The sequence below is a fragment of the Anticarsia gemmatalis genome, chromosome Z (genome assembly GCF_050436995.1).
Source record: "Anticarsia gemmatalis isolate Benzon Research Colony breed Stoneville strain chromosome Z, ilAntGemm2 primary, whole genome shotgun sequence".
NCBI lineage: Eukaryota > Metazoa > Arthropoda > Insecta > Lepidoptera > Erebidae > Anticarsia > Anticarsia gemmatalis.
Window position 1 is genome coordinate 5,295,194 of NC_134776.1, and position 26,679 is coordinate 5,321,872.

General features: G+C 39.0%; 1 protein-coding gene across 8 annotated transcripts in view; it reads left to right on the plus strand.

Moving 5' to 3' along the window:
- Positions 1-24,712, plus strand: part of trol (terribly reduced optic lobes) — a 185,003-nt gene extending 160,291 nt beyond the window's left edge. For 6 of the 8 annotated variants that reach the window (XM_076135504.1, XM_076135505.1, XM_076135507.1 and 3 more), the window contains 40 exons: positions 148-384; positions 493-583; positions 689-795; positions 1,026-1,203; positions 1,532-1,727; positions 2,170-2,330; positions 2,621-2,839; positions 3,018-3,204; positions 4,230-4,562; positions 4,948-5,164; positions 5,372-5,563; positions 6,267-6,546; positions 6,916-7,066; positions 7,371-7,548; positions 7,791-8,002; positions 8,342-8,524; positions 8,870-8,963; positions 9,447-9,546; positions 9,943-10,166; positions 10,442-10,569; positions 11,207-11,479; positions 11,684-11,854; positions 12,349-12,521; positions 12,746-12,875; positions 13,304-13,467; positions 13,960-14,167; positions 14,413-14,607; positions 15,043-15,187; positions 15,534-15,672; positions 15,999-16,168; positions 16,580-16,812; positions 17,312-17,463; positions 17,942-18,046; positions 19,590-19,685; positions 19,758-20,019; positions 20,231-20,434; positions 20,641-20,738; positions 21,628-21,745; positions 22,107-22,248; positions 23,753-24,712. In XM_076135504.1, the coding sequence (XP_075991619.1) occupies positions 148-384; positions 493-583; positions 689-795; positions 1,026-1,203; positions 1,532-1,727; positions 2,170-2,330; positions 2,621-2,839; positions 3,018-3,204; positions 4,230-4,562; positions 4,948-5,164; positions 5,372-5,563; positions 6,267-6,546; positions 6,916-7,066; positions 7,371-7,548; positions 7,791-8,002; positions 8,342-8,524; positions 8,870-8,963; positions 9,447-9,546; positions 9,943-10,166; positions 10,442-10,569; positions 11,207-11,479; positions 11,684-11,854; positions 12,349-12,521; positions 12,746-12,875; positions 13,304-13,467; positions 13,960-14,167; positions 14,413-14,607; positions 15,043-15,187; positions 15,534-15,672; positions 15,999-16,168; positions 16,580-16,812; positions 17,312-17,463; positions 17,942-18,046; positions 19,590-19,685; positions 19,758-20,019; positions 20,231-20,434; positions 20,641-20,738; positions 21,628-21,745; positions 22,107-22,248; positions 23,753-23,759 (6,853 nt within the window). In that variant the 3' untranslated portion in view covers positions 23,760-24,712. The remainder of the gene's footprint in view (positions 1-147; positions 385-492; positions 584-688; positions 796-1,025; positions 1,204-1,531; positions 1,728-2,169; positions 2,331-2,620; positions 2,840-3,017; positions 3,205-4,229; positions 4,563-4,947; positions 5,165-5,371; positions 5,564-6,266; positions 6,547-6,915; positions 7,067-7,370; positions 7,549-7,790; positions 8,003-8,341; positions 8,525-8,869; positions 8,964-9,446; positions 9,547-9,942; positions 10,167-10,441; positions 10,570-11,206; positions 11,480-11,683; positions 11,855-12,348; positions 12,522-12,745; positions 12,876-13,303; positions 13,468-13,959; positions 14,168-14,412; positions 14,608-15,042; positions 15,188-15,533; positions 15,673-15,998; positions 16,169-16,579; positions 16,813-17,311; positions 17,464-17,941; positions 18,047-19,589; positions 19,686-19,757; positions 20,020-20,230; positions 20,435-20,640; positions 20,739-21,627; positions 21,746-22,106; positions 22,249-23,752) is intronic. The other 2 variants (XM_076135506.1, XM_076135509.1) reach the window with 2 other exon arrangements.
- Positions 24,713-26,679: the final 1,967 nt, after the last annotated feature.

A 26,679-nucleotide genomic window follows, 5' to 3' on the forward strand; every position in this document is an offset into this window, starting at 1 on the left:
AAATTATGTTTACTATCAAACGAGAATGTCATTGTAATTATATCAAAAAGTAATCCACAGTTGCAGAGGCACCTATGAGGTTTTAAATAAAAACAAAATCTAAGCACTGTTATTTGCATCATAAGTAAAAACTTTGTTCTTTTACAGGCATGACGGCAAAGAAGTTTTCCGCCAGCACTTCCTACTCGCATTAGCTGACGTGAAGACCATCCTGATCAAAGCCACGTACTCCCCTGGTCCTCAACTGGCGTCTCCAGTGAGCGCCAGCATTGACATTGCCGAACCTGAAGCTTACGGCCCGTCTGCTTTCCACGTCGAACAGTGTGTCTGCCCACCAGGTTACATCGGAACATCTTGCGAAGACTGCGCCCCTGGTTACACTAGGTCAGTTTTATTTAAGTCTACCACTCCAGACTCTAATCTTGAAATCGATCCTTGACTTTTTACTTCGAAGTAGAATATTCTAATTGTATTATGTATTTCTTTGAACAGGAGTTCTTCAGGACTTTACTTGGAGCACTGTGAACCTTGCGAATGCAACGGAAAATCGACCAAATGCAACCCCGAAACTGGAGTCTGTTATGTAAGTGGTTTACATTTTTTTCCTATTTCTTCTTTATCTGATGGTGATTAGTACTAGAAGTTTATTGAACAAGTCATTGATATTTAAAACATGATGTTTGTACAGGACTGTGCTGATAATACTGATGGAGATCAATGCGACCAGTGCAAACTTGGCTACGAAAGAGACCAATACGGCAACTGCGTGGACAGACGCTCACCCGCTGACTGCAAGTGAGTACCAGCTGCATTATAATGGCTTTTAAACGGTTTTTAATAAAACTTCGTAAAGCGTATAAACCACCTGTCTGTACGAGATCTTTGGGTTGAGAGTTGATGGCTGACCGCTTAGTGGTATTCAAACTGAACGTCTCCGTGTTTTTGTAAGCGCGTAGAAAGTCTTTGAGACTGTTAATTACCAACCATACGATGAAATAAAATTGACCATTATTTTGTTTAATCAGCTGCGATCCCCGCGGAATTACTGAACCATGCGATGGATCTGGAACGTGCTACTGCAAACAGAACGTGGAAGGTAACTCTTGCGACCGCTGCAAGCCTGGTACCTTCGGGCTCGACGCCGGCAACCCTGACGGCTGCCTCGCTTGCTACTGCTCTGGTGTTACCACTGATTGTCATGAAGTAAGTGATTATCATATCGCACACCTAGATGCGATGTATAGAATTTTGAAGAACTTTATAAAAAAACGGCTAAAGTCATGGGTTCTATCTTTATAACATTAAACCCAGTTATATTATGACACTTTCCAGTTTAGATGGGCTAAAGGTTATTAGTGTTTTTTTAGTCCACAAGAAAGACGTTTATCGTATGAATAAAAATGATGAAATGAAATTCTTTAAAATGTTTAGTTAAATGAACAATAACAATCACACAACTAATTCTAAAACGTGAAATATCCGAATCTTTGATCTTCATTACGGGACATTTCTAAGGGATTCACTATTGCAGGGCAATCAATACACTCGCGTGCCGTTGGCTGCTCCCGTTCTCGGCGACAACTATGGTGGCTTCACAATTACGGACTTGCATGCTAGGAGGCCGATCAAGGACAGCTTCGTACCGTTCTACCAGCAGAGCGAACTGGCTTACAACTTCCAAGACAGACCAGACACTGATTACTACTGGTCACTGCCTCTTCTTCCTGGTACGTTTTCTTTTATATAACTTCAGAAGCACGATTCTCTACCACTATTGGGTATTGGCAACCGGCTAGCCGTCGATAAAATTTGTATGAAAACCACTGCCAATAAAATCAAAGTCCCTACCGGGTGACAAAGCGACTAATTTTCAGTACATTTTAAATGTCAAAGCCTCGAAACTCGTTAGTACCGACTGTAAAGAAGTTAGATTAGTTTTAGTCGAAAATGTAAAGTTAATAAATAAAGGCACGGTAGTAAGTTCCGAATAAAATTGTGTTGATAATAATCCGTGTATTTGAAATATTAATAACATTTACAATGATCTAATTATCAAGTAACACTCGTGTTGGCTATCGCTTAGACGCACGCAGTCAGTATTCATGTCATTTTTTTGGAGCTTTAATTCAAACAGTACGTGTAATTTAAATGTTGTTTTATTCAAACCAGGTAATCGCGTGTTGTCGTATGGTGGTATTCTGTCGCTGCGTCAGAAGTTCAGCTCAAACCCTGAGCAGAAGTCGGAACGCGGCACAGACGTGGTGCTGGACGGCGGAGACGTCTCCATCTACTGGACCAACCCTAACCAGTACTCGTCTGGAGAGTCCTACGTATGTATTTATTAGATAACATTCATCTACATTAATTTATTCTACAATCTTTTAAATCCAGTTAGGCTTAGAATCTTTGAAGGGGTAGAGCAAGAGGAGTCTGATTTACTGCTTTTTTTTTGTTTCGTTTTGACATAATTACAGCAAGTCATGAACGTAAGCGGCCTAAATGACGCGTGTATTGCATATTAGAACAGTTCCAACGTTCCTGTTTTAATTATGTGATAGCAATTCCAATTACAATAGTGTTCTAGTGTAAACTTTTTCTCAATTGTTTTCGTTTCTTACAGACGTACCAAGTACCTTTGAGTGAAACTGGCTGGTACCTTCTGAACTCCAATACTCCGGCGACCCACAGCAACTTCATGAATGTGCTGAAGAACCTCAAGAGAGTGCTCGTGAGGGCAACGGTAGCTCAAAATATCTATGCAACGACTATCGCTGACGTGTACATGGAATCCGCTATCAAGACTTCCGATCCCAGACAGGCAATTGCTAAAGGCATTGAGGTGAGTAATGTTCACGGATTTAAGACACTAATAACTGATTATAATTTTCACAAGCATACAATAATTGAAACTACATTTTAAATTACACGACACAATATTGCCAAATCGTCCAATATTTTTTTAAAGACATCTACCAGACACTTTAAAAACATATTTTTAACTTTTACTTATCTCATAGGTTTGTATGTGCCCGCCTGGTTACATGGGAACAAGTTGCGAGACCTGCCAGTCTGGCTACTACAAGGACAGCCTCGGTTACTGCCACGAGTGTTCGTGCAACGGACATGATTGCCAACTTAACAGCCAGGGACAAGTCGTCTGCAACTGCCAACCACCATACACTGGATTCGATTGCTCCACTATCGGTAAGAATAAGCTACGAGTATGTTCTTTAAAACCCAAGTTACTCCAAACCTTATTTAGGAATTGATTATATAATTAGACAATTGTTGACTTCTTAGTTTTCCTATATTTTGAACACGATCCAAACGACAGTGCGTCTATATCTTTTTTAATATAAACAACAAACTTATTTATTACATACAAACTTTAACAAACGACCACTAGGATTGATAATGGAACTTCACCCGACCATCCGCGAGGCTGCCAGCGGTGACAAATTATCAAGGAGAGTCACATTCACGTGCAAATACCGCGCCCCAGAGCCGCTCACTATTAAATTCTATCACGAGGGCCATGAGCAGCAACCACCAAAGTACTATAATGAGTCGAGGCTGGAGAAGGACGGTTGGCATGACGAACACGTCTGGCACACTGTATGGGACACGAGGCGACAAGGCGAAATATACGAATGTCACACATTTACCGCGAAAGGATTCACACTCGGTGTTCTCACCACCAGTCTACCCGAGCCAGGTAGCCGATCAATACCGAACGGGCTTCGGTCGCCTTCGTTGTCCATGTGAATCACAGTCTGCTTAGGCTTTGGCCTATTTCATGTGGCTTCTAGTCAATCAAAGATATGTCGCGAAAAATTAACAATTTGTTTTGTGTCTCCTCAATATTGAATATCATGTGCTGTTATAATTCCGTGTTGTGAATGTCCCGACCGCGTCAGCCATCATTAATATGCCCACTGAAATTCACTCATAATGTGCTGTTTCGTTAAATCACAAGGTTATGGATATACTCACTCGTAACATAATTTAGTCAATGATTCCTATTAGATTTTTGATTACTATTCTTGAAAATTGAAACAGTCTTAACTATCTTTAAAGCTAATAATATAAGATGAAAGTTAAAATATTTGCTGTTTAACGAACCTAATTAATACAGGCTCCTTATAGGTAGAGTTTTGGTAAGCCAGTAAAATTAGTAAACTATCTGAGAGCTCATGCGTAGAATGACAACACACGCTTGTGCCTTGCAGGTGGAGATCCTTTGGTAACCGAACCACCGACGCGACCACCACCAGTGGAGTCATCCGTCACCGTAACGATCTTGAGCCCAGTCATCCAGATCAAGGACATTGGCGGCAGCGTGAACTTCACGTGCCAGGCTCAAAGCCGCAACACTAGAAGACCACTCCCAGTCAGGTGGATCAAGAGCCAAGGCCTTCTGCCTCTAGAGAGGAGTCAGGTTGACCCGTACTACGGCACACTTCTCATCTCTAATCTGAGGGTATCTGACAGCGGTATTTACGTCTGTGAAACTAGCGATGGAATCACTACTGCTCAAGCAACAGCCACTCTCAAAGTACCCGGTATGTTGATGACTTAAATTTCTTAATATATTTTCCCTTTTTTGAGAATCCTATATGTATAACTAAATAATAAGAAATAATAAATTGTCAAGATTTTGTTAATAGTTATGTCTTTTTCATGCTCATTTTTCATTATATACGGAACAGTTATACCAGATCGGATTTTCTATGCGCGAGGTGAGTGAGTGCGTCATTTTGAAGAGAGTACGAAGACGTCTTAATAAGGACTTTCAATCATTTACACAGAAACTGTTGTAGTCTCCTGATGGCTACATACTTGCTACAAGTCGTTTTAAATGTCAGACGCTCATTAGCTGATTGTACTAACTGTATAAAATCGCGTTACTGGACACAGAATTACTTAAATATGAATTATTTTCTCTAGGAAATGATATGAGGAGCCCGTCGGTTGAAATTTCACCAATAGTCAAGGAATACTTCGAGGGAGACAGGGTCGAGCTTGACTGCAGGGTGGAAGGCAACCCATTGCCCGACATTGCATGGCAGAGAAGATCCAGGCGACCTCTCCCTCTGTACTCTGAAATGCGCGATGGCTTGTTTATCATTGAAAACGCGCGCGTTGAAGACTCTGGCGAATACATGTAAGTTTACCAAAAAAATATATTCACCATATGATAGACTATGGTCCTTGGTCTCTGGAAAAATAAGAAGTTGCAGAAGAATTAAGAGCTTTTTTTTTCAACGATAGATATTGTATTACCATAATTTTTACAACGTTCCCTTTTGTCTGTTAAGGCCATTTGGGTAATTTATAATTGGTATAACTCATGTATTTTTATCTCGTTTAGGTGCACAGCTACCAACAACGTTGGTACAGACAGTCGCACTGCAATGATTACGATCATGCCGCGCCCATCTCGGCCTCCGCGCGAAAAACTCACTGTGTCTAACAATGCACCGACCGTGGAGGAAGGACAAAACATCAGGATCGTATGCACAGGCACCACCAATGTACCCGCTGGCTCCATCGACTGGGTCAGGTGAGAACACTAACAAGTTCTTTACTGACTTCAAGTAGTAAAAATAACAAATGTTTTTATTTTCATCGTTACATCGTTACCCAAATCTCTTTCAACTAGTAAATTAATTTGGTTAAACATACTTATACTGATATAAATAATGCTAGTCAATACTTATACGTAAAAAGTAGTAGTGCCAGAACAAACATAAAAAAGAAGAACTATTACAAAAGGTTACTAATATTATTCACAATTATTCTTATAAGTGTAATACTGCCTCTGTGGCGCGGTCGGTAGTATATGCGACTGCGGTGCGAGAGGTCTCGGGTTCGAATCCTGGGTCGGGCCAAAAAGTCTTTTCTGAGATTTTCTGTTAAGAGTTTCTTAGAGATTGCCCGGAGTTAGGAAGTTGAGGTCGAAGACCTCCGTGCCTCGGAAAGCACGTAAAGCCGTCGGTCCTGCGCCTGACCTCTCACTGGTCGTGTCGGTTATCCGTCCCACCAAACTATGAGAGTGATGGAATAGAGAGTGTACCTGTGTATTGTGCACACACTTGGACACTATAAACAAAGTCCTGCACAGATGGCCAGTTTCAATGAAACTGACCGCCGTAGCCGTATATCGGCTAGGAGGACATTATAAGTGTAATTCGAAGAAGCGCCTGCTGATAAACACTAGAACACATTTTTTTTAAACACAAACATGTTTTATTTTTTCTTTTCAGACAAGACAGTGCACGATTCCAACCAAACGTACGTTCTGACAACGGTGTATTGTACATCGAAGCAGCCATCCCGGAGAACCAGGGCGTGTACATTTGTCACTCGCAACAATACGACATCGCTCCAATTCAGATCCATCTGACCATCTCGGCCATTAACCCGGTCCAGGAAGAGTACAACCTGACGCTGTCAGTGTCTAGGCTGTCTATACCGACTGGTGGAAGTGGTGCCGTCGACTGCATGGTCAGGGGACGTCTGACACCGACTATCAGATGGACTAAGGTAACTACTACTTTACATAATAGAGTCGAAGATTGAAGCAGTCCGATGAAAGTTTAGCAAATAAATAGGTTATTTCACCTCTGGTTATGTGTCGTTTTCTTAACGAGGGGAGTGGTGACAGATTTTTTTTACTTTGTTTTATACACCGGCTATCGTTATGGAGGCATATAAAACTTAGGTTTTAGGACACGCATATTCACCCGCGAACTTAAGCAGCAGGTGCATGCTTGTTTGCTACGTCTACTCTCTTACGCTCTTTACTTGGTTAGCAGACAATAGTGTCAATCTTGTTCCAAATAGAAAGAAATTACTTGTAAATAATGTTGCATCACTCTGAGATTTGTTATTAATTTTAAAAATATCTTACAGGCTGAAGGTGTTATGGGAGCAGACTCCGGTCAACGTGGCAACAGTCTGGTGATCAACAACGCTCAGGACAGCGATCGTGGCTACTATCTCTGCGAAGCCGCCGTCAACGGAATCCCTGTCGCCCAGAACTACGTATTCGTCGAAATTGAAAGTAAGACACAAATATATTTTTTCAAACGTTTATACGAAAGGTACTAAAGGTTAAGTATAAGTCTGAAGAACATTTTGTTTGATAGAGATTTTCCAAAATCTTTGTGAAATATAGAAATGATTTACCCTGTTTTAATTACATTGTCTTACCAACAAATCGCGTGTGTTCAGATTAGTTATATAGTTTGTTTAGTCTTTTTCTTCTTTTTTTGACAAAACACCAGAGTTTATACGACATTTATTAGTTAGACTGTAAGCCAGGAGTTACCAGTGTTAATGATCTGATTCTAAAATTCTTTTTGCAGGACGCGAGGCACCTAGAGTAGAAATCTGGCCTCAAGGCGAACAGCGGGTACCATTGGGTGGAGAACATGAGCTCCACTGCCGAGTCTTGGCGGGAACACCAGTGCCTGACATCACATGGAACAGGAATGGACGCGAACTCTCACCACACACTCAACTGCTGTCGAACAATGTGCTCAAGTAAGTTGAACATAGCATTCTTGATGAAGGAAGTAGATAGCTTATTCTTAGCTAGCTGCTAGTTTTTATTAAGTTTGTTCGTGCATCGTAACGTTGACTATTCAACGTAATGTTACCATGAAACATGAAAAAATTGATAAAACTAAGATAAGAAAGAAAACAGTATGCTGGCTTTAGCTCCAAAAATCTTTTGCGTCCTCTGGTCTTCACTATGGAGGTTTAAACTTGATCTTTTTTGTCAGGTTCTACAAGATCGAAGTGAACGACGAGGGCGAGTACACTTGTACTGCGCACAACGCCGCCGGTACAGTGAGTGCGAGCGCAGTGATCAAGGTTCGCTCCCCGCCAGAGATCACCATCTCTCCCGACGGTAACATCCAGGCTCGCTACGGAGAACCAGTCAACGTTGAATGCAGAGCTACCGGTCATCCAGAACCATTGGTCTCCATTTCTAGTAAGTTTCTTAAATATTTTTTACAAGGACTTGGACCGGATTAAAGACTTATTTTACAAAATACATTTGAAATTTTTTATACATGAAACTTCCTCTTGAGTCACTTTATATTTTTAAAGCCGCATAAAAATGAGTTGCATAGTTTTAACGGTAGCATACATAAAGACAAACTTTGTTTTATTTATACGATGTAGTGTAACTATAAAACATAAAGAAGTTGCGTAGTTAACAGTTAACTACGCAACTTCTTTATGTTTTATAGTTAGGTTTTCTAAAAAATTACGAATAGCTACAATATATTAAATTTAAATTCACATTTGAAACCATTCTTCTTTTTAGACGGCGACACGCAACTAGTGAGCCCGCAGAGGAGCCACGCGTCGTTATACATCCCATCGGCTAGCGACCGCGACGAGGGCTACTACACCTGCACGGCGTCTTCGGATGCTGGAACCATCACGGAACAGTTCGTCATTAACGTGGACCGAGGAGATGGCGGCTATGGCATCGACGACAATGGAGGTAACTACAATTTTTAATAGCAGACTATAATATTTGCTTTTTAAGAAACTGTAGTTAAATTTTCTGCAGTCGTTAACGTTGATCATCGTAAATTTGACATTCAAAAATGTTCCCTCGGCATCCGCTAGGAGTGCTGGTTAGGATTTCGTTCAAAATTGTTCAATAGTTGACAAAAGCGATAGTGGTACAAAATCGCATTACTTGCCAAAGTTTGTAATAGACTCTCACTCTTTACTAAGTCATCAATCGTTTAAACAAGCCATAATCTGTCCACCATCCGAATGGTGAAAACAAAGAGCTAACTGTGTCTCGACAATCTTGTTAACGTTGCAAATTTCTCAATAGGTAGCGGTGATCCTGACGACCCCTACAATCCTGCCGACTACGATTACCCACGCGACTTACACATCGCTGAAGGAGAACGAGAATTTATCATCAAGTAAGTTTTTGTAACAACACACTAAGTTTAGTCTGCTTAACATGTTATTGTAACGAAGGCTGTTAGTTCTATATTGCTCAATAAAATTTAACTAAACGAAACGATACATGGCATATAATAATACTAGAGATATATTAAGGTACTGACATTATGACAATCTTACACTATGAGTAATTTTAACCATCTACGGCGATAATATCCACTATCACACTTAGTAATTTGTTCACTTTGAATTGCAACCTGCTGTATGTCGTAAAATGATCTTCTTCTCCTATCGTATGATTAGTGGTCAACGTAATGTCAAAGTTATTTAGGTCGCATGAAAGACCTTTGACATGGTTAAATGATTGCAATCTCAATTTGATAACTACCGGGACTAACTTTTAGAGGCACAGGCCAAAGGTTGCTTAATCGACGGATCGTTTACCGATCGGTGAGCGGCAACTGTCTATGAACGGAGACTAATCTAAAGTTAAATTCCAGCTGTACCGATAGCGGTGAAAGGGTAACCTGGACAAGAGACGACAACCAGCCACTGAGCTACAACCAGTACCAAAACGGCACCAGGCTTATCATTCGTGATGTAAGTAAATCATATATAAAACTACTCTCATATTGACTTCTTCGTATTTTTTTATTATTTTAAGTAATAAGTTGCTTAACCTCAAGCTCATTCTGGGAAGAGAATCTTGTTCATCAGTGTGACAGTAATGAGTAAAATTTAATAAGTACTAGCTCATCCGGCCAACTTCGTACCGCAAAGCGGGAGATTCTTAATTTTTGCATTTTTTTTTATTTTCTTTCCGTGACATCTATCCTCGTACTTCAAGGAATATCATAATAAATATCATAATAAAATAATTAGCGAAATCGGTTCAGCGGCTTTCGAGATTTACGATTAGCAACAGAATTCATATATAAGAAGAGAAATTATATGTATATAAGAAGATAATAACATCATTAAAATCTTTCTTTCTAGGTGTCCAAGGGCGACTCGGGCGTGTACATCTGTAATATCTTCAACAACAACGAGATCCAACAGTCTGTATACTGGAGCGTGGTTGTTGGAACCGCGCCGACTATTCAGCTGAAGCCTCCCACGCAGACTGTGCAGCCTGGAGAGTCACCCACTGTCGAGTGCATCGTTACCGGAGACAACATTCAGTCTGTTACCTGGAGACCTTACAACAGGGACGCTTCTAGGTAAATATATTTGCTTATATCTTCTTTATATTTTGTGTCAAAAAATTTTTTCAGCATGACCCTTTCCACCTAACTTCAAGTTGAATCAATATGGCCTAAGTTGTATCATCCTCACAAAAATGTATATGGGCAATCTTTTACACATCTCGTGCGGTACACTCAAAAGACATAAATGTAGATGATCATAGAAGATAAACAGTCCAATAAAAGCACAGTACTAATTGTACTATTATTAAGTTTCCAATATATTTTGCTCACTAAAATACATTTTCTAGCCGAGTGGAGATCCGTGGCAGCATACTGAAGTTCCACCAAATCGAGGTAGAAGACGCTGGCAAGTATGAATGTATCGCAGTAAGCGAATACGCAAGCAGGAGTGCTAGAGCAGAAGTCATCGTTAACGGTACGTACAAACAACTAGCGGTTATGGCATGTCCGAACTTGAAGCACAGTGATACTTTAGACTTAATAAAGAAGCTGATAGAACTTCCTTCAAAGGGACAATAATATAAAACCTTTGGTCGGTTTTGAATTTGCTACAGAAATCTTAGGCATTTTTCTAGAATTTTAACTGAGAATGAAGAGATAATCGTCTAGTTAATGAATAAACATGGGATCAAGAAGAAATGTAAAATAAAATACATAATCTACCTCTAACGTTCTATCGGTTTCGACGCTGCGTTATAAACGCATCACAACACCATTATACAATGTACAGGTTGCACTGAATGTTGGCACCTGTTATTTTATTTGCCACCAATTTGTGCTGTTGACGCTCGGTCACCAATCACCAAATATAAACAACACCATTAATTTCAATGCTTAACATTATGATTTCACTTTTTTCTTACTGACCATGTGTAACATACTACTCACTGCTTGTAAAAAAATACGATTGATATTATGCTCTTACAATTATTAATTCAATAAAATCACGTCATTCTGAGAGTGGTACGTGGACATGAGGGTGGTGGTTGTTATACACGTGGTCACGTGGTCGCTTGTGGTTCAGTTGATGCATGTTACATAACCGTTCATAGAAGATTCGGATCGCACGTGGGTGTCGCACGATAACGAGCAGTGGGCCCGCGCGGGCGCAGCCGTGCGCCTCAGCTGCAACGCCAGCCAGCCGAACACGCGCATCGTGTGGACCAAGGACGGGAGACCACTGCCGCGCTCCATCACGCGAGAAGCCGACGGATCGCTCTTCATTCGACTCGCGCATAAGTCCGACACCGGACGATATATCTGCAACATACGAGATGTATACGGAAGGACTATCACTAGCAATTACATCGACCTCCACATCCAGGGTCAGTTCACACGCCATTAACGTGCTTACTTTCCAGTGGTGGCGCTGCGACTACTATGCTTCGCCGTACTATCCATACTCCTCGCATGCTTACCCCACCTCGTGTATCTACTCTTTCTTCTGTCCTTACACCTTATTCTATTCAGTGTTTTTATTATTATAGATTTTATTATGTCATTAAAGCTGTCATTTTTCGCTCGCAAAGGTTTAAAGTGCTTGGAATCGGAGTTTCGTTGTTATGACTACAGTGGTTGTGTAGAGGAACGATTACTCTGCGACGGAATCAAACACTGTCAAGATAATAGTGATGAGGAGAACTGCCTGTGGAGAAACAAGCGTTTCTCGGACACGTTAAAGGAGTCTGTTACACACGATGGTAATTCTGGTGCGGGTGTGTTGGGCCGTTGTCTGTTTCCGAGCGATGGTGTTGTATTGTACTGTAACTAAGCGGCCCCTTGTACCATGTCGTGGGATGAGATGTTTACCTCCCTGGTTTAAACGCATCATTGTACTCCTTATGTGTAGTTTGAAATGGTTCCGTATTCGTTGTAAATTCGCCGTTTGGTCGGTGGAATATCGTTTATTAAACGTTTGTTTGAGAGCTAGTTTACTAACGAGTTTGCTTCCGCTTGACATAGGCTTTCTCACATCAACAGCGGTGAATCATTGATATCAGCTTTTGTGAAGGAGATCTAACATAGGTGTGAATGCATGCTCGTAATACCATTAACTTTAGATACCTATAAAATGCATTTTAAGTGGTATTTATTAGTAAGTATGATGGGAAGCAATGGCTTGATCCAGGTATTTTTCACTATTAGTGGTAATTTTATGTGTTATGTGGTATTAACGTGTGTATGTGTATTGTAGGTGCGCGCGACCCACAGCCGCAGCAAATGGTGAGCATCGACAAGCCGACCCATGCGTTCAGAGTGGGAGACAATGTGCAAGTACTATGTAGAGTCCGCAGCAGGGATGCGAACCCACAGAGGGTCGACGTGAAGTGGGTGAAACAAGGCACCAACGAATATGTTGACTACCGCGTAAGTATAACTTTGTAGCTAGTCCTAAAATATTCTTGATTACTATTTTTCAGTGGTTTATTGGTAGGCTTATGCAATAGTATACAATGTTCTTTGCTACATCATAACAAGCAGATTATCAATTTCACATATTTTTTTTTATATTAAGCATAACTTTATTTCTCAATAAATTTTTTCGCCTCTCTTCTCGATTTTGAAATTAATATATAATTCTTATTGTGCAGAGCTACGGAGGTGGAGCCATGTTGGTGATTTCCAGCGTAGCAAGTGGTGATGCCGGCGTATACCGCTGCATAGTCAACGACGGCCAAGGACGCATATACGCTGACGACTTCGAACTACAAGTTGACAATGGTAAGTAGTAATATAAAGTACAAACTGCTATTAGGTTAGGTTAGGTTTCCTGGGCTTTTTCCGCACTTAGCCTCTTAATTGGGCCTTTGTGCGTGTATCTACCCTCTTACTTAAACTGCTATTAATAGGAAACTGTATTCTCAGAAATGTCCCTTCGGATCACGTTACAAATGGGAAAATACAAATAAGTTTGTTGGTTGCGGAAATTGCACTTCTTCAACGGTCTATGGCTATAGCTGGGTTTGAGATGTTTAAAAAGAGACGCAAGCATAATATGCTTACGTCTTAGAAGGAAAAAAATGTCATTCTCCCAGTGCTAATTTATCAGCTTAAAGAACTTAAAAGAAAAGAAACATAATATAATTCCATATTTACTACATAAGTATGGATTTTTGTATGCTTAAACTAATTATTGGTGTTACATTCAGGCAATCCGAACTACCCTGAGGTCCCGACTGACGGAGTAGCCGAGTACACCGCGCCTCTACACTCCTCCGTGGATCTGCCCTGCCGACACAACCTCGAATTACCGGTCGAGATCGAATGGCGCAAGGAGTACACTCCTCTGCCCGCTGATGTTAGGACCAACCAGGTAACAAATACATGGTATTATTTATATGGTACTTGAAATTGTACATGCAGTCAGTGAATTTATTATTGAAGGCCAAAAAAAAATATCACTACAAAGCATAAAATAAAGTCGCTTACTGCGGTCTCTCCGTTTGCATGCTTAGGTCCTTAAAACTACCCCACAGATTTTGGTGCGGTTGAATAGATAGTGATTCAAAAATGATATGAAAATTGTAAAGGGTGTTTTTGTGAAAACCTTTTTAAAACGGGCGAAGCCGTTGCTATTTTACTGTAATCTGACCAACTCTCGTAATATTTGTTGCCAAGAATAACAGGCAAACAAAGAAACCTTTTCGAGGCTGGAACTAGATGGACACCCAACTCGAATGCTGTTCCTAATTAATTTGCCTTCAGGACCATCTTAAGACGCTTTTTTTTGGAGTTTGGCTATACACATTGCATAATATTATATATTTTACATTCCAAATACTCAATTTGTTTTTATGTCTCGCAGCCGAACCTTCACCTGGAATCCGTGACGGAGGCAGACGCTGGCATGTATGTATGTCGCGTCAGCAACATCCGCAGGAACGTGGAAGCCAGAGCTATTCTCAGGGTCAGTGGCGTCGTGCCCCGCTTCGATGGAAACAGTTACATCGGCCTGAAGCCACTTAAAGATGCCTACCAGCAGTTCGAAATCGAAATCTCCTTCAAGCCATCTGGTAAGAATCTATTAACCCATTACTGTCCCATTGCTAATCAAGGATTTCCTTCCGAAACCAGAGAAGGATTAGGCCTTGAAAGATAATTACAAGAATACATTTTTATCTTAGTTTCTCATAAAATCTACGTAGTAATACATTATATCTGTTGTGTTACATTTAAATAAATAAATATTGCCTTAACTCCTTCAATATTGGAAATATCAAGGTACCACGAAAACTGATAACACTTTTTTGTTGAACAGATGCGAATGGTCTGATCTTATACAACAGTCAGAACCAAGGTCGCGAGGGAGACTACATAGCTTTGCAACTGAAGAACGGAGTGCCAGAATTCATCATGAACACAGGATCTGACACCGTCACGAGGTTCACTAGCGACCGACCACTCGCACTCAACGAATGGCACACCATCAGGCTTAACAGATCTAAATACCGAGGTAAATTATTATTCTTCTTGTAAAAAAATCTTTAAATTAGCACTGTTTTAGAGATCTATATACTGATGTCTAAGATTTTTACCAAAATACACAAACTTGACTGCGTCTGTGGTGCATTCGGGAGTATAACGAGTGCGATTGATTGTTCGATTTCCGGGTCGGGCAAAATACTTACGTTTTTTTCTAATTTAATTTAGAATATTTCTCAATAGTAGCCTGGAGTTTGGTTATGTTCCTGGTATACGGCAATAAGCTCGCTCCCTATTACATAAGACTAATATTGTTAATAGCGAAACTTCGGTGTATTTCGATACGTACCTGCCACATGCCTACACTTTCAGATACAACGAGTTTTATGTAGGTGTCTATCTACTGCGGAAACTTACAAAATGATTATTTTGCGTATTTTTATTAAATCTGTGTGTGTATTTACAGTAACAATGGACGTAGACAACCGTGGACCATTCTTCAGCGAGACTTATGGCACCGTCACCAGCGTTCTGGATCTCCTGCAGCCATTGTACATCGGAGGAGTACCTGACTACAATCAACTGCCTGCCGACCTCGCTGGAGCTTCTGGGTACGTTGTCACAGATAATACTTATTACAGAAAAATATCTGTCGGATGGTTAGTAATGCGTTCGGAAGGAAGCCCTTGCCCAGCAGAAGGACTGTTGGTCTTGAATAAATTATGGTCAACCTTGTGTTAAAGTTATTCAATCTTTCCAAAGGCCAAAATCATTGCTTAGCGACTGATATCTTAAATATCATAATCGGGGACTGAGAAAAGTAGTCACTATAATATCGTGTGACCGCACTTAAAAAAACATTCTCAAATATATTATTTCTACAAATACTAGATAGTCATCATCATAATAAAATTAATATTATGCGACATATTTAGTAACATGTCCATCTTTTTCCAGATTCATTGGATGCGTCAGCATGTTGATCTTGGGTGGAAAGCCTCTGGGGTCTGGCCTCATGCTGAACAGCGAACAGTACCGCATCAGCGAATGCAACACGTGCTCTCCTAATGTATGCCACAACAACGGATTCTGCCAGGCAAGTATTCCTTTAATTACATTATTGAAGAGCTACGAACAGTCAGCGTCAGAAATATGTTTACACAGTCACATTGTATTTTTTATACAAAAATGTGAATTTGATTATTGCTATAGTCAACGAAAAATACGCAGCGATTGTAAAATTACTTAAAATTAAATATACAGTAGTAAGTTTCATTTTTTCATTAAAAATATGCTTGAGGAAAAGTGGAAATTAAAGAGTTCAGTTCTGGTGACGTAAGAAAACAATCTCTTTAGGCGGGTTTACGTACGCTTGTAAATAAGTATCACTTGTTACGTATAAACAAAACTTTATAAATACAGGAGGCTCACAACGAGCGTGGCTTCATGTGCTACTGCGCGCCCGGCTTCGCTGGCCTCACCTGTGACGTCACCGGCGACGGTTGTCGCCCCGGTCTCTGCGGCCCCGGCAAGTGCTCTGACACCGACACTGGATACAAATGCGCCTGCCCCGTCACACACCACGGCAATAAGTAAGCATTCCAATATGTTTTACTGCTTATTTTGATAATGGCACATGTCTTCCTCTTTTTTATGGCGGTTGTACCCTTTACGAAACGCGTATTTGATTGAACTCTTGATAATGTTGAGTTTTAAGAATGTTTGATATTCACGGGGAAGACAATGTATCAAGAATTATCAAATCACTTCTTCCATAACTTCTAAATATTTATCAGATAGTTTATCAGATGGAATTTCATACATTTGCTGCCTTTATTTAGCAAGCAAATTAACTGACACATACTCATAAACAGTGAAACTGACACCTTAGTCTATTAAAATGCTAACCATTAGTTTTCATTATTTACACTGCTATTTATTTATAACATCCTTAATAGTACCGAATATAGGAAATGTTCTCCAACCATTATTTTTTGTTACAGCTGCGAAATCAAACAATCCATCGAATACCCAGCGTTCACTGGCAGTGCTTTCTTAGCCATCAAGGCGCCACAAGGAGGACGTACTCTCAGAATGTCGATGAAGGTAAAGGCAGCTTCTCCGGTCACCGACGGTATCATCATGTACTGCGCTGAGTCACAGCGAGGATATGGAGGCTTCACTTCTTTGACTGTTCATGATGGAAGACTCGAGTTCCGCTACGATCTCGGCAGAGGTAATTTATTTAAGTTTATTTCATTCATTTCTATCATAACTTAATCAAGGAAGGTTGACGTCAGACAGGCCGGTTGGAATAACCTCTTGACACCGTGTTTTTGGGGAAGAAAATATATTAACGGGACTTAAGACAAGACTACGAAAAAAATTTTCATCAGAATATGTACCTACTTTATTTAGTTTACATTTTTGTCAAAAAAGACAAGCGGGTTAAGATTTGCCAGTTTTTAATGTGGTAGTTGCTGCTACGATTGCCTCAGTCAATTTCTACATGGAACAAATAAGCCGCTAAATATTTACTTAGTAGAGAAGTTTGTGTAACAACTTTGTTTTTAAGACACAAACTTCTTAATTCTTCTTTACCTTTCTACAAATGAATCCAAGCTTAAACTACTATGAAGTCTTAACACTTAATTAAGGACAAGAGATCAACTCATCCTTACATTTATAGATAAACTTATCGCGATATTTTACTGGTTTCGTTTGTTCCCTAACAGATAGTCAACCGATCGTGCTCGTCAGCGACAGACCGCTGCCGGCTGGCGAATGGACCAATGTGCACGTTGCCCGTATCGGCTCTCTCGTCTCTCTTAAGATTAACTCTGTGAACGTGTTCGAAATGCAGCTGCCTCCGCCTTACAACCAGATGGTGAGTAACAGCTTATATTACAACTTCAGAGAGGCGATTTTCTACTACTGTCGACAATCGACAACAGCCTAGCTACCTAAAATGTGATTTGAAAATATAATCATCGTCTCTAGACAGTGCGACAGTGTCGATTGTAGAGAACCGCGCTACAGAAAATTAATCAAGATACATTTTGTATGAAGCGTTGATCGGCGCACCTAGAGCGCTGCGAAAGTTTTTTCAAAAGAGGTGTGTCCCGGCTTCCATCTAATTTTCGAGGTAATTTTCGAGTTGGGCATGATAATCTGCTGGCTCCAGATACACTGAACAGTGAACATATTTTACAAGGAAATTTTTAATGAGATACTGTCCATACTTGTGAGTAGCGAATATAGGCAATAGCGCTGCATTGAAACGCTAACTACACTACCGAGTGTGAAAGAAATTGCACACTTAGTCCAAATTTCTGACAGTATTGTGCAATGTTTCTCTGTTCCAGGACCTGACTCTCGACACCCCGATCTTCGTTGGTGGTGTGGACGAAAGCGTCACTCTCAACAACAACACCGGCGTCACTGGAGGTTTCAACGGATGCATTAAAGAAGTACGTTTCTGTCTTACACTATTTGTAATCAAGCACTACAAATCCGTACTCACATAAAAAATACTCAATAGTTTTCAAAAAAGAGTGAAAATCTAATTGTAAAAGAATAATCCCAACGGCATTAAATATAATTTTTTTCGACTGTTTCTTACCACGACACTTTTTGTTGCGATATTTCGCCCATGCTATCTCTCCTACAAAAAAACAAACCGTTAGGTTTATTTCGATTTGACACTGTTATAAGAATACTCTTAAAAACGAAAAAAGAAAGAAAGTTGATTACCGATATTTTATTTGGAAGAACGCTTATTACAAATGATAGGTGAGATATGGAGATTTTGTACAGAAAGATTTTTACTTCACGTATTAAAATTTGGTTGGACGAGTAAACCTATGTGAGTGCGGATGATTATTTGAGACAGATTATTATGATATTTTTATAATATTCACAGGATGTAGCAGCTATTAGCAGCAGCTTTAAACATAGCAATTTATTAATTCTCTTTTAGGCTAGGGGGATAGTCTAGTACTAATTACATTTTAATGAGGGACGGGGTTTAAAGGCGCGATGCTTTGCTAAATTAATGAACACTTTTCTTTGTAAGCCACGCACTAGCACTATTTATTTGTTTAACAACTGCAACTAGGACACTAATATTAGAAGATGTTTGCTTCTTGTGATTTGTGAAAGTGCTAGCACTGATTAATGGATTAACCACTTTTTATGTAAAGGGACTATGCCCATTGTCAGATAAATTCGAGTAAAAATTTTAACTTGTGGACAATTTTTTCTTCATTGGAATATAATATTCGAAAAAGTTATCTAGCAATGGGAATATCTGAAGAAACTAAAGTGATAGGTGTTTATTAATATCTTTAAAAATATTATATTTATTGCAATTTAAGAATTAAATGACAGACAACTCTATATTAATTGAGGAACGGAATCAGAGACATTTGTGTTGGTTTTGTGCTATGTTAGAGACAGTCTAATAAATCTTCAATAAACTCATCACAAGCGATGTTTCGTCTGTCCTATATTATGTAGGTAATTATAGTATCAAGCAGGGTACATAAACTACATACGCTTTTGTACCTTTTTCTTTTATGCTACCAGGGCCTCCCAATGCATCGCGTGCATGGGGCTCGAACTTTCAAGGTATTCTCTTCGATATTCCAGGGTCGATATATTACTATATGTTGTCTTTAATGTTTGTTACGGGTCCCGCGACCCACTCGTATACTTATGAGCCAATGTCTCAAGAAAAACCTGACGTTTGCGCCCAGCCGTCTCACCTTCACACCGCACATGCTCGACCTATAGAATGCTATATGTGTTTTACTGTTATTTATTTTATATAATATATATGCAATTGTTTGCGCTGGCTTTATTTTTAGTTTAGCGTATTCGATGTGCTTCAGACTAATTATAAGACTAGAGGATGTAAAGGCTCTGATGATGCAGAGTTTATATCCTAGCGAACGTTTGATATATAAAAATAAAGTGTTGATAAGGAATTGACTAAGTCTTCTTCCATTATAGTTTAACGTGCACGGTAAGGCTGTCGACATAGTTAACGAGAATATCCAGTCGGCCAACGTACTTGAATGCCCTCCGTCTCGCGGCGACATCCCAGTGGTGAGTTAAATGATTTTTTAAAGATATTCTCTTATGATGAAGCAGTAGGACTGAGTCAATTGAATTTTTCAGGGTGAGAACTTCCTGTGCCAGTGTCGCAATGGAGGAAGATGCATCTCAGAGACCGAACCGACTACTTGCGCGTGCCCAGCTGGTTTTTACGGACCGACCTGTGAATACCGTACGCAGTATACTCCGAGAGACGCCCGCCCCAGTGACCCCTGTCTTGTGGCTAACTGCCTTAACGGAGGCACCTGCAGACCAGACTCCTCGAGCAGGATGAATGTATCTTGCGACTGCCCGCTTGGCTGGGCCGGCGCTACCTGCCAGATGGGTAAGAATTAAAATAGATCATAATAAACACGTAAATAATTTGTTTGCACAGAAATTCATCTGTTATATTTTTGTAAGTTAACAAGAACAAAAACATGAAACTAGCCTGAACGGTTTCATACGAAACCTTTCATTAGTCCAACATATCTAATAATACAATTAGCCAAATAATAATATGAGAACCAAAATAACACTTGTTTGATTATTTTCAGAACTGACTCTTACAACTCGCGTGGGCTTCGGCGGCAACGGTTACTTGGAACTGCCCAGGTCGATGCTGAGCTTCGATAACCTGGAGTCAGACCCTGCACAGATCGCACTGGCCATCCACACTCTTAGCAACGGAGTATTGGTCTTCCAGAATGAGGTACAACGACACGCTGGCTATCGTTACGGGGACTACCTGCTTCTCAAGAGTAAGTACATCTCTTTACAAACATTAAATTCAGCCATTATACTCATAGCGGTAGGCAGGGACCAAAGGCCGCCACTTGGTACGATCCTTACAAACTTTCTTAGCTTCATTCACATCAATACATCTTGTCATACATGAACTATAACAACTCTATATACTTAAGTACTTTTTAAATGTTTGAGAATCTAATGAGATTCTTTGTCACAGTTGAACGTGGTGTGGTGGTGCTCGAATGGGACGTCGGCGGAGGCAGGCAGGAGCTCTCCGTTCCCGAAATTAGAGTGATTGATGGCGAACGTCACAAGGTAAGAAATAATGACAAAACTATAAAGACGACCTGTGGGCTTATCACCTAACTCAGTTGACAACTAGTGTACATCAAATTGATGGTCACTATTCAGTACATTGCTGCTTTGACGTAACGTCACTACAATCTAAGGGAGAAAACAATGTTCAGCATAGTTGATTTCAAATAGTTGTCAACTGAGATACGTGATAGCCTGCGCGTCTTGTGTGCGATTTAAGTACAAACAAAATAGATATTTTGTGATTTTGCATTTATAGAATTATTTTAAAAAAGGGGATCCTACCTTTGATTAAAGTCATATTTTATTCGTGATTTGGGAATTATTGTATCACCTGAACATGCTTTGTGGGAGTGTGTGACTGTGTGAGCTATTCTCAGGTGAAATGTTCAAGAGTATCAGCAATTCAACATAATAATTTCACGTTGCAAGGTGCCAACTGTTTTGTCTGTAACAGAACATTTCGAACAGTTGCAGTGCTTAAGTATTTGCTGACACTAAACCTCTTGAGCTGGAGAGTAGTTCTGGCAATATTTCGAATCTACGAGACTTTCGTGCCAATTTATTTATCACAGTCTTTGTTGAATACTATCATTTTATTCATCTTTAGTTTAACATTTGTTTATTATATCCTCATAGTTGTTGCTCAGGATATTTGTGTATCCTGTTAGGTATAAAAAATATGTACATCGCGAACATGAGTAATCATTACTTGACTTTTCATAAAACGACTTCACATTCGCACATAAACTCTACAGAAATACAGATATATTTAATTGTATTTATATCTATATACAAACTCTGTTTAGTTTGAAATCAGAGGACCGTGTGTGATTTGTCAAATTTTTTAAAATATATATTGGTTTAACTAATATAACGTTTGTTACAGATCGTTGTGGAGTTCTCGGTTGACAACTTTGTCTCGCTGACCGTGGATGATCGCACAGAGCAAACCACCGCTACAGGCATCGCGAGTGTCATGAATGTCGACTCGAATATCTATATCGGTAAGAAACGAATTACAATATTTATATCCTTCTTCTTCGCTTGCGCCATATAAGAGAGAATGGATCATAATTTTCACCGTTTTTGTAACATTTTTTCCTGGTACTCTGCTCCTATTGGTCGTAGCGTGATGATATATAGCCTATAGCCTCTCTCAATAAATAGGCTATCCAACAGTAAAATAATTCTTCAATTCGCACCGATAGTTCCTGAGATTAGCTCCTTCAAAACAAACAAACTCTTCAGTAATTTTCCTGTCCTTAAAAAAAAGTACACAATTTGACTAGACTATTTTCGTGACATTCTTTTATTCATTAATTACTTTTTATTTAGATCTGAATACTGAGAGTGTATTTGTTACAGGTGGCATACCGGACAGTCTGAACCAGGACGCTTACCCTGGATTCTCTGGTTGCTTCGAACAGATTGAGTTCATGAACAGCATGCGTGGTGTCGACTTCGGAACCTACGCTGTCGCCGGCCGCAACACTCAGCGATGCAAGGAGTAAGTATATATTTCAATAGTCCTTTATACTGATAATAATAATAATTGTCGTGAAAGCTCCGATTATTTACACAGTGTTTTGTTTCACTGATAAAGAGATTCAAAATTTATTGGAAGTGACGAAACATTGTAGTAAGTTAGTAATCTGAGCTTACACAAAGTTTGTTATGAAGACAGTTTTATGTATATTTTTATACTAACCCTTTTGTTACAAGTACAGGAAAATCTAAGTCACTTCGTGGTTCTAGTTAAACAAATATCTGAGAAAACTAAAATTAAAAAATAATGTTGAATTATGCTTATGCCTCATTATTAAGACACTGAGCGGTAGTTAAGTACCTAAACTAAACTTCTAGACTTGGGTTATAAATCATCTAAGGCTCAAGGCTAGTTTACCAGTTGAGAAATAATTCCCCGAAAAACTATCTGCTAATTATAATGTCAGCAAATGTATAAAAATAACTGTTCCAATTCTAGTTATCATTAACTTTAAAGTCTAATCTACTGTTTCCTGCAAGTCGATTTAGAGACGAAAATGTAACAGGGAAATGCTGGCAGTTTAGAAAATTGATTTACAATAAAAAAATACTTTTATAAAATCTAAGCAATAAAGACTTTTCCTGTACATAATTGTACCACAAAATATCAATATGTAATATTACTAACCTTTTCACGCTGCTTTGGATCATCAGTTCGATGTTTCCCGACGTTTATCCATATTTCGAAGAGGTGGATGTGTTTGAATCTCCCCCACCCGGCTTCTACAACACTAACACTCGACTGACTGCTAACACTCTGAACGTCTTCATACCGTCCTTGACTTACTTCATGATAAACGTTATCCTATTCATGTATAATCAATATTAAATGGATTTACCGGTGGGTATGGCGTCAGTTTTGTATTGCTTACAGTCTAAAGAAATTACGGAACGATGACTGACCGGTACCTACTTGCGTTGACTTTTGAAAAGTACGCTTCCAAAAGTTGCACCTACGTTTTAGTCGCTAAGGGGTTGAATTTTGAGAAATAAATTTGACAATATTTAAGCCCGGTTCTCTAACTACATTTTTTACATATTATTTAATCTAGAAATAAGCTTTCTAGATTAAATAAAATAGACTGATTTTCGAATTTGTTATATTAGTGATTTCGGAAGTTCAGTGGTTAAGATAGTCGACTCGTTATCAAAGAGTCTAGAGTCTAGAGTTACGGGTTTCGTACTATCGAGTAAGTTAGATGATGACTATACGCGTAGACTGTAAGCAATAATAAAACATACTTAGGACATAAGATTGATTATTATTTAGTAGTTCGATTTATAGATGTTATTTTTAAGAAACTAGCGGGTTTTGAATAAAAAAATTTCAGTGTCTATTATTATGCATGCCAGCTTTTTATTCATGTTGTCTACTAAACGGACGTTATTCTATAATTATGTTTTAAATCTCAGGATATTGTTTATTTTGTCATAATTACTAATATTGTTTTCTTTCATTCCCACAGCTACTAGTACTGATCAACTTATCCCGCAGTTAAGGAAGGTCAACGTGCGAACGAACCTACGATATTACAATCTTAATACAATATAATATAATTAAAAATTTTAAACAATCTGATCTGACAATGTAATCTTTTAATACTTCTTAGATACCACTACGAATAAAGATTACTCTTTGTTTTTTCAATAGTTATAATAAACGGTAAAGTTGTATTAGTATATAGGTACTTTCATCTACCAGACAATACAGTTAGCTTAGTATGTAGATAATAGGGGCGCTGATTCCCACGAACGAGTGAACAGCGCTCCGGTGGTGGACACTATCGACGTACACCACGATCGTAACATCGTCTTTGGTGCCATAAGAACAATTAAATTTGTAGTTAGGTATATTTACTAATAACTTTTAAGTACCAGTTTTCCTTTCAGCTTGTTCGCGAAGCATTTTTCTGTAATCTCTCTTTGTAATAATCACTGCTTGCTTTTATATTTTCGCCCAGTGATATGTAATTGTGCCAAACGTGATATAAATATCGTTTTGTTTAATTTTACCACTGCCATTATTTGATTTTATAATTTTTCTTTTTATTTTAAGTTTACCTTTGCTTCTTAAGCAACGAATATACATACTATCGTTAAGTAAATATGTATTTGTATATATTTTAAACGAAGAATCGAGTACGATGGCATTTAATTATAATTATCGTCAGTGATTTTTTAAATATTGTTATATATTTTAATTATGAAAGTATATTTGCATTAAAAATGTATGTTATTTAGCTTATTAAGAACTATGACATTGTGAACTACGAACTGATATTATAATATTACTTAATATGTATGGAACTATACACTTAACTATTATAACGATATGAAACCTACCTATACGTATATGAAATACCCATTATATTGCTGCTAAGAGAACAAATTGACTAACATTAAGAAATGAAAATGATTATGAAATATTCCATTTGTTTTATTTTATCCACAAAAAAACCCTCATTAGATAATCCTGGATTATTTGTAAAGAACTAAACACCTCTCAGGACTAGATAGCTAACATCATCGGCAACAACTTTTGTTCTATACATATAATTATATATTTAATTTTCCCTGGGTGGGATTCAAACCCACTACCTACGTGGCGCTACGGCTATGGTGGCGAGGTAAACGTAGCAAATAAATATGGGTACGTGAAAAGCAAAAGTGTATTTTGCCTACCTAATACCTTACCTACCTTACCAATACGGGCCAATACCTAGTTGTCTTGTAAACTCACCACACATGGCACTACGATGGTTATAAATATTTACATCCACGTATTAAAACAATTCAACTTAAGTGGCCACAGTAGGGACATATCGATCAAATTGTATTAACTGAATAAGATAATGAAATTAAAAACTGCTGTCGGAATTCTGATCTACTGTAACCTACTTAACCATCTTAATCGATAAGTCTGAAATCGTAATCATGGGGATTTCCCTCCCATTCCGTCTGGTACATTAAGGCGAACTGAGTGTAAATTAAACATTCTAAAAAGAAAAAAATATACCTAATAATTAAAAATATTTTAACAAGTACCTTACTTAAGTTGATATTTACAATATTATTCGCAACGTCAACAACGTTCAAGGCAACAATCGTCACGCAATAGTCAGTAATCATTAGGTATATTGCCTTATAATGATAACTGTTGTTCCGAGTATCATTTTATCGAATTTATTTATTTTCAGAGCAAATAAGTTGGTACCTACCTAATACATTTTCATGCAATATAATAATAATAATAATATTTATTTATTCAAGTGACCAGAGACTCATTTTTGTTAGTAATTAAAAACTTAAAAACCTATGTAAGTGTTGTGCAATACCTACTCTAAACTTAATCTAAATAAAAACCAAAATAAAATAACAATAATTAAATATTCACACTTATATACAAAGAGGCGTCACGCGCCGCAGTAGGTACATATTTCTCCTCATCATCGTCGACCGGTAACGTACTCAGAATTCTGGCAGCATGCCACGTTGGATGGCAATGCTTATCCAATGGCTTAAGTAAAAGCTAACACCATAGTCTCGCGTAGCGTCGACGCGTCGCTTCGGTAATCGGTCAATATCTCGGTAGAGACTACGAGAACTCGGGCCCGATGGTCTAGGTCTTATACCCAAGTGGCACAAATACACAGTCTATACTAGTACTAATATTATAAAGCTGAAGAGTTTGTTTGTTTGAACGCGCTAATCTCAGGAGCTACTAGTCCGATTTCAAAAATTCAGTGTTAGATAGCCCATTTATCGAGGAAGATATAGGCTACATATCATCACGCTACGACTAATAGGAGTACCAGTAAAAAATGGTTCAAAAACGGGGAATATTTTGACCCATTCTCTCTTATGTGACACAAGCGAAGTTGCGCGGGTCAGCTAGTTACCAATAATATTACTATAATGGAGCCGTTTGAGGTTTTCGGCTGATGCGGTAACAGCGCCGACACTCCCGCCATGCCTGGAATATGGGAAGGCGCCAGGGTGTAGCCTTTACTCCAAGGCAGCAACGACATATCGCCCGGCCACTACCTATCGTCGCGCGCCACCACATTAGATTGTAGTAGAGCTGGTATAGGTACCCGCGGTGGCAAGAGACGCGGAAAACGACCCTCACTCTCGCATGAATGACCATGGTTCCTGAGCCTGTCGACAGCTTCCCCGCAGTGACGATGCGGAGAAACTATTTGAAAACGAGACTCCTAAACGAAGACATGTGGCGATGCGGAAAATGGTATCACCAAGCATGGTACCAACGTTAAATTATCAATGAGCCTGAAGCCAAAGACCCAATTCGCATTCTCCCACAGCCAGAAGACGAGCATGCTCAGCCGGAGTGTTAGATATTATTAAAATATTTTCCCTAATCAAATTGCCGAGC